Raw genomic sequence first — 8309 nt, forward strand, 5'->3', positions numbered from 1 at the left:
GCTCTAGTGCGGATGCAAGCCCCAGCCCCTCCTTGGTAGAGTCTAGGCAAGTGCTCTACTGCTGAGCCGCACCCCAGCCAAGAACTGCCTAGTCTTGAGTGTCATAGTGTCATAGGCTCAGCCCTGTTCTGGCTCTGTCCAATATGATGGTCTCCTCCCTCATTTAATCTTCAGAGTTGGGGACAAGAAGCAGAACGGGATAAAAGTGGATGCCTCCGTTCAATAGTCCTAGCCTAAGTTTAGAGAACGGTAGAGATGTGGAGAAATAAGGACAGACGTGAAAAGTAGAGAGATGATGAAACGGAAACAAAGACCACAATGAAGGGAGGCACAGAGAGGCGGAGACAGGGTGACCAGGGCGGGAAGAGGCATTTTGTAAGGCTTGGAGCGTGAACATGAGACAATGGAAGAAGGAGGGTGGTGAGGAGGAAGGAGGGGAGGGAGTAAGAAAAGGAGAGAGCAGGACAAGGAAGGGAGAGGGAGAAAAGCAGGATGAAAATGGGCACAACTGGCTGGGGAGATGGCTCAGCAGGTAACAGCACTGGCTGCTCCTGCAGGGGACTCGGGTTTCGTTCCCAGCACCCACATGGCGGCTTACAACCATCCTTACATCTCATTCTATGGGATCCAGTACCCTCCTCAAATGTGTGCAGGCATTGTACCACAGAGGTACATGTACATATGTGCAGACAGAACACTCTTACACATAAAATAAGTACAGGGTAGGTGCTGGTCTGTGCCTGGCTGACAGATTTCCTTTGAATTCTGTTCCATGCTCATGGTTTCCAAACCAGTCAGGGCTGCTTACACCTCTGGGCATCTTATGGGAGCTGAATACCCCACCGCCTCGTGTGCAGTTCACTCTCAGCATTACGGTTGTTTTAGGGAACTTCTTGAAGTTCATAGATCTCACGCTGCCCCTCCCTCACTCCTTTCCTCCCTTCACCCTCTCCATTTCTCCTCCTCCTCTTCCTCCTCTTCCTCCTCCTCTTACTCTTCCTCCTCCTCTTCCCCCTCTTCCTCTTCCTCCTCTTCCTCCTCCTTTTACTCTTCCTCCGCCTCTTCCTCCTCTTCCTCCTCCTCCCCCTCCACCTCCTCTTCCTCCTCCTCCCCTGCCTCCTCCTCTTCCTCCTTGTTCTCCTCATTGGATTTTGAAGACAGGTTCTTGCTGTATAGTCCAGGCTGTTCTGAACTCATGATCCTCCTGCCTCAGCTTCCCAAGTGCCAGGAAGACAGCGATGTGCCATAATGTCTGCTCATAGAGGAGTCTCAGTACCATCCAGTGTTCATCTAGGAGTCTGCAAACTGTGATATGTGAATTTAGAACATCCACTTAATAGTTTGCATTTTTTGAGGATTTTGGAATTTCTTCATCGTCCTCCTGAATCACAGGTTAAGAATCAAACCCACATATATCCACTGCAATGGGCACAGGTGTCTGGGCTCAGGGATGGCACAGGAAAGAGACTCTATACCTGGGGCTCACATGACTCACCCTCTGTCCACAGGGAAGCGCATTTGTCTTGGCGAAGGCATTGCCCGCAATGAACTGTTCCTCTTCTTCACCACCATCCTCCAGAACTTCTCCGTGGCCAGCCCCATGGCTCCGAAGGACATTGACCTCACTCCCAAGGAGAGTGGAGTGGTCAGGATACCCCCAACATACCAGATCAGCTTCCTGCCCCACTGAATGGCCAGAAGGAAGTGGGTCTGTGGAATCCAGAAGTGTTTCAGTTCTGTGGAGAATGGCCCCATCTTCCCACCCCAGAGAAACCTGAAACCCAGGCCCTAGGCTGCTGCTCATGTCCTCCCATCACACTGCTGCTCCTCCAAGCTCTAAGGTGTGCTCCTCTCCCATATTGATAGAACCAGAGAAAACAACCATGTGCCTGTGTTAGTGGAGACAGTGATCCCGGAGGCCACAACTCCTGATGAACCACTTCTCTCTTTCTTGTAGCAACCACAGTTGCCATCTATCAGCTCCCTGTGCTCCATGGTCTGTGCTAGGGGACTCTGCATATGGTCTAGTTTCTGTGCAGCCTCATTTGTATATTTTTATAATAAATGGAGTAACACAGTGTGTGATCTTTTATGTCTGATGTCTTTTACTTCATATATATTTTCAAGGTTTCTCATGTTGCAGACCACAGGCACACACTCTCAAGGCCTCTGTTTCTTATCACATCAACCTGCATCTTCTCAGTAGGCAAGAGCCCCCTCATCTCATGTCCCCTGAGCTGTATGAGCCAACAGAGCTACCTTGGATTCCCTTCTGTTTCTCTTTAAATCTCCCAAATATCACACAATCACTCAAACCCTGACTTCCCTGGTCAACAGAGGATTCATGCCATTTTTGCATGTTACCTATTGGTTGTCATTCCTGGGGATCTTCCTAGAAGGACTTTTAGTAAGAACCTTCCTTTTACGTCAATACCAGCTTTGTGTAGGGCCACCCTGTTGTCTTCTTCACTGCTGTATTGTGAGCACCTGGAGTAGCAGGTGGCCTATACCAGTTGATGGGAATGTTTGCTGAAGAATAATTAATAAATAAATAAATAAATAAATAAATACCCAAACCAGCTATCACTAAAGTTACCCAGTATGCAGTCAGACTTCTATGTCCTTTATGTCTCACTTTCAGCTGACGCCAAGAACAAATCTCTGTCTCCAAGGAGTTCAGGATGGCCCCAATTCTGCCTGGAAACTCCTCTTGATCACTCTGTCTTACCACCTTCTGGCAAACGTGGCCTGAAGCCATCCTTTCAGAGGAACCACTTGAACCTCAGTCTCCACACATCACATTGCTGTCCCCTCCACCTTCCTTAGGGAAGTGTTGTTTGTTTGGTATCGTCCCCTGAAGGGATGTGAAATAGTGTTCCTATGCCTTTAAAAAATATATACTTGGTAAATTTAGCTGAACTTTGAGCATGTATGACTGGAGAGCCTTTTCTCATGAGAAAATTTGTACAAGAATACTTGCTGACGAGCTATCTCCGAAATGCATGCCAGTACTCCCCTAGTTTCTCAGGAGGCACTTTGATCTCTCAAGATATATTACGATCGTACTGTTATCCTGCTCATTATATTTTACTAAATTTCTATATTCTAGCCTCTTTGCCATTATTCACTATTCTGTAAACATTCAACTGTAGTTCTAATGAGTATGAGTATAAAAACAGAGTTGCAGCTGAGACCTCAGAAGACCGCCTGAGAGTGCCTGGATCCGGCCTCAGGGTGGTGGTGGTGAGCTTCCCCACATCTCACTGTGCCCAACCCCCTAACTGGGATTACATGAATGCCAAAACTTGGCCTCCCCTTAGCAAACTTCCCTAAATTGTGCTGTGAGTGCCCACTAGTAGGGGCCAAACATTAGAAGGAAGTCTGAGTGTACCTGACTGGAGCCTGACTTGAGCCTCTGTGGGAGCTCCTGAGTAGCTGATCTGAAGCCAACAGTTCCCTCCGATGTAAAATCTGAGAGAACCTGAAACCTAGACGAAGAAGTTTTACATACCCAATAAGAAAACAACCAAGGCACAGCAATAATACCAACAGAAGCAGACTTCAACTCCACAAAAGAAGGCTTGAGTTGCATACCAGAATCACAAACAACAGAGGAAATCCACATGCCAAAATCACAACAGGAAAAGAATAATACAGAAAAACAAAACAGCATGGTCCCACCACACTCCACCAGTCCTGTAGAAGAGTTCTATAAGGAGAACCCCCTAGAGATAACCCAGGATCCAGAATTTAAAAGAACAATCATAAACATGATCAAGTAATTCAATGAATTTTAAGAACGCATAAACAAATCAAAGAACTAAAAGAAGATAGGGATAAACTTCTCACTGAATGCACAAAAGAGATGGAAACATTGAAGAAAACTCAGGCTGAAATGAAGAAGGAAGTGAAAAACTCAATGAGCCAATTTGAAGCAAGGGGAGAAAGCCTCACCACTAGAATGAATGAAATGTAAAAGAGAATGTCAACACCAGAGGATAAAGTTGAAGAATGGAACCACTCAAACAAAGATTATGAAAATATTTTTTAAAACACAGGAATGGAATATGCAAGAAATGTGGGACACCATGAAAAAATCAAAGTCCTTAAATTCATATGGAAACACAAAAGGCCTCAGATAGCCAAAGTAACCCTGAGCACAAAGAGCAGCGCTGAGGGGATTACTATACCAGATTTCAAACTATACTACAGAGCCATAGTCATAAAAACAGCATGGTACAGGCACAAAAACAGACATATAGATCAATGGAACATCATTGAAGACCCAAACCTAAGTACACACAATTTCAGTCACATGATATTTGACAAAGATGCCAAGAACATTCACTGGAGGAAAGACAGCATCTTCAACAAATGGTGCTGGAAAAAGTGGATCTCTTTCTGTAGAAGAATGAAACTAGACCCTTATCTTTCACCTTGCACAAAATTCAACTCAATATAGATCAAAGACCTCAATGTGAAACTGGAAACTATGAAATTATTAGAAGAAAACATTGGCAGTAGCCTCTAAGATACAGGTATAGGAAATGGCTTTCTAAATGAGACACCAGTTGCTCAGGAATTAAGGTCAATAATCAACCAGTGGGACCTCATTAAATTAAAAAAGCTTCTGTACAACAAAAGAAACAATCAAGAAAGTGGAGAGAAAACCCACAGAGTGGGAAAAGATCTTCACCAGTGACACATCTCACAGAGGGTTAACATCCAGAATACATAACAAACTCAAAAAACAAATAATCAAGAAAATTAATGACTCAATTAAAAGATGGGCTAAAGATCTAAACAGAGAGTTCTCAAAGGAAGAAATAAAGATGGCTAAGAAACATCTCAAAAAGTGTTCAACATCGTTAGTAATCAGGGAAATGCAAATTAAAACCACCCAAAGGTTTCACCTTACCCCAATCAGACTGGCTAGGATCAAGAGAACAAATGATACCAAATGCTGGTGAGGATGTGGAGAAAGGGGAACGCTCATTCACTGCTGGTGGGATTGCAAATTCATGCAACGTCTATGGAAAACAGTGTGGAGAACTCTTAAAAAACTAAAAATGAACCTCCCATATGACCCGGTTATACCACTCCTTGGCATATACCCAAAGGACTCATCCTATTGTACAGACACTTGTACAGCCATGTTTGTTGCTGCTCTTTCACAATAGCTCTTGATGGAAGCAACCTAAGTGCCCCTCAACTAATGAGTGGTTAACAAAAATGTGGTATATTTACACAATGGAGTTCTACTCCACAGTAAAGAAAGGTGAAATAATCAAATTTGCAGGTAAATGGATGGATCTAGAAATGTTATACTACGTGAAGTAGCACAGACTCAGAAAAACAAATGTTCTCCTTCATTTGTGGATCCTAGCAACAATCCCTATAAGTGAGTGCATATCCTGATGTAAGTGCAGGAACCAGGAATACGGAAGGAAACCAGGGAGTTAAAGGGAAAGAAGGAAAATTACACATACATTATTCTTACATGAGTCTGTGAGTACAGCTGAAGACTACATAACAAGAAACAGTACCAGACAGGAGCGGCCAGGGTGGTCCAAGAGACTCCCAAAATTACACAGGCTGTTTCCACAGTCCTCAATTGTCTCCCAGAACTTGATGGTAAAACCTTATTGCTGAAGGCAGGACATATTGTTGTTGTTTTTTTTTATGTGTATGAGTGTATTGCCTGCATGTACGTGAGTGCACCCACCCCATGCAATGCCTTGGAGGTCAGAACAGGGTTTCGGATTCCCCTGGAACTTGAGTTAAGGATAGTTCTTAGCCACCATGTGGGTGCTGGGAATCGAACCCGGATCCTCCGCAAGAGCAGTCAGTGCTCTTAACCGCTGAGCGATCTCTCCAGCCTGACAGGAGGCACCTTTGACACAGAATTTGAAGCAACAGAGCTGGGACTGACCTGGAAGCCACCTCCCCTGAAGGCTGGCTCTCATAGCTTTGGAGAGCACTAGGGCAAGCTGGTAAGGGAGAACATCAGTCAATGGTCCGACCCTAGCTTCAAGGCCTAAAAAAACACATCGATGTGCACAGCAAATGACACTGGTGCAGTAGTGGCACTTTTATCTTGGGAGTAATCAACAGCTACCTAATTGGACTTAAAGCCCACTCACTGGGAGGAAAATCGTGCCTGGTATTGTAAACTAGCCAAATACACACAGCTGGAGAGGTCAAAGAAAACCCCAAGGCTCTCATATCCCTAGACAAATGTAATTTCTTTCTATGTGCAAAGTATGGATCCTTAATACTACAGACAAGTGTCCCAGTCACCACCCATCAAAGCAGCTTCTTTTTCAACAGACAGAGATTACAGAGTCACACCACTGCTCACACACAGACATTCTCTGTGAATCGCCCAAGCCTAAGTGGCACATCTAGGATGCAACCTCTACACCTAAGACTCACAACATAGAACAAGGGATAAGAGAGCACTAATGCATCTTCCAGTTCTCATCAGTGAAATTCCCCATGCAACAGAGGGCCAGGAACACAAAAGGCCAAAAGGCAGAGAGTACGAGTTGGCAGAGTGTAGGTCCTTGGACTGGACTCCTATATTGAGGACTACACACCCAGGACTCAGGGACCATTGTGGAAGAGGGGTTTTCAACCTGCCACACTGGGCTCCCTGCAGCCTCTGGAGGGATACCAGGAGCTTTGCCAAGGTGGATTCCTGGCACATCCCACTCCAATAACCACAAAAATAAAAGAACAAAGAGACCAGCCAGCCCTTCAGGAGAATGTGCTGCAGGTATGGAGCTATCTGGCTTCCCCCCTTTTCATCCCCCTCCTCCTCACCATCTGGGTAGTCCGGATCTGGAGTCTCTCTACCTCCAAGGGCCGTCTCCTTCCTGGACCCTGGCCTCTGCCTTTGCTGGGGAATATTTTGCAAATCAACCCTAAGGGTTTTCTCAAGTCCTTCCAGGCCATGAAATGGGGAAGGGAACAGGGTGAGGACCTTGGAGGTGAGAAGACAAGAAGTGGAACTTACAAGGAGCAAGGAGCTAAGGGTTCAATGCTGAGCGTGTGTTCCCAGATCCATTTTGAGATCCTCTGCTTCCAGCCATCACCTGGTATAGTAGGTGCACTAGAGAAGCTTCTGGAATTTTGATGAGAATTAATAGAGGGTATGTGCCCATGTGTTTATGCGTGTTCCCATGTACGTGGGTACTGCTGTGTGTGAGGGCGGGCATGCAAATGCATACATGTATGTGCATGTGTAGAATTCTGAAGTTGGTGTTAGATATTTTCCCCCAAATACTCTCCACTTTATTTAGGCAGGATCTCTCACTGAACCCAGAACTCATCAATTTGGGCTAGTCTAGGTAGCCATTTTGCCCCAGGAATCCCCTGTCTCTCTCTCTCTCCCAAGCACTGGGATTACAGGGGCCACCAAGCCATCTTGGCTTTTACATGGGTTCTAAGGACTTGAACTTCAGTCCTCATGCTTTGGTGACAAGCATTTTATCCACTGAGCCATCTCCCAGAGCCTTAGTGAAGAGTTCTGAAGATACTTCCCTAGTCTTCAGGTCACGTGTGTGTGGTGTGTGTGTGCGTGTGTGTCTGTGTGTCTGTGTGTGTGTGTGTCTGTGTCTCTGTGTTATGTCATCCAAGCTGGTCCTGATGTTGATACACAGCCTAGAATGGCTTCAAACTTGTCAATTCTCAGTCTTAAGAGTGCTGGTATTATAAGCATGTACCACCACGCCCAGCTCTCCCGTCACTCCTCAGGCACCTTTGTTGAGCACCTTTGTTGAGCGCTTACTAAGGTCCCTCTTCCCCACCCTGTCTCAGAGAAAGTCCAGGCAGAGACTGATAGTGTGAATGGTCAACACTGTCTTCCAGCCCTTGAAGATCAGGCAAAAAGGCCTTATACAGATGCTGTCATCCATGAGGTTCAGAGATACAGTAACCTCACCCCAATCAGTATCCCTCACTGTGTAATCCAGGACACCCACTTCTGGGGATATCATATCCTTAAGATGAGACCTGTGGGACCCTGGGACCTGGGGTGGAGGTTGCCTTGTGCCTGGTCTTATGGGAGTGAATATTTCTGCTATTAGTTACAAGGAAGATTTTATTCCTAGATTTTTATGAGGTGAGGGAGATTTAAAAAATATAGAATATCATCTCCCTTCTAGTCTCTCTCTCTCTCTCTCTCTCTCTCTCCCCTCTCCTCTTTGGTCTTTGAGACAGGTTCTCTTGTAACCCCAGTTGACCTGGACTTGCTCTGGAGACCACGTTGGCCTCCATCTCACAGAGATTCCCCTGCCTCTGCCTCC

The 8309-nt window shown here is 45.6% G+C and overlaps 1 protein-coding gene across 1 annotated transcript in view; it reads left to right on the forward strand.

The window, feature by feature from the left end:
• The window catches only part of LOC103734445 (cytochrome P450 2B1-like), an 18672-nt gene extending 16982 nt beyond the window's left edge, over nt 1-1690 (forward strand). Inside the window, exon 10 of the mRNA XM_029563639.1 lies at nt 1509-1690. Coding sequence (XP_029419499.1) covers nt 1509-1690 — 182 coding nt within the window. The remainder of the gene's footprint in view (nt 1-1508) is intronic.
• The last annotated feature ends 6619 nt before the right edge of the window (nt 1691-8309 follow it).

Source organism: Nannospalax galili, unplaced genomic scaffold (assembly GCF_000622305.1).
Source record: "Nannospalax galili isolate Female #2095 unplaced genomic scaffold, S.galili_v1.0 scaffold857, whole genome shotgun sequence".
Classification (NCBI taxonomy): Eukaryota; Metazoa; Chordata; class Mammalia; order Rodentia; family Spalacidae; genus Nannospalax; species Nannospalax galili.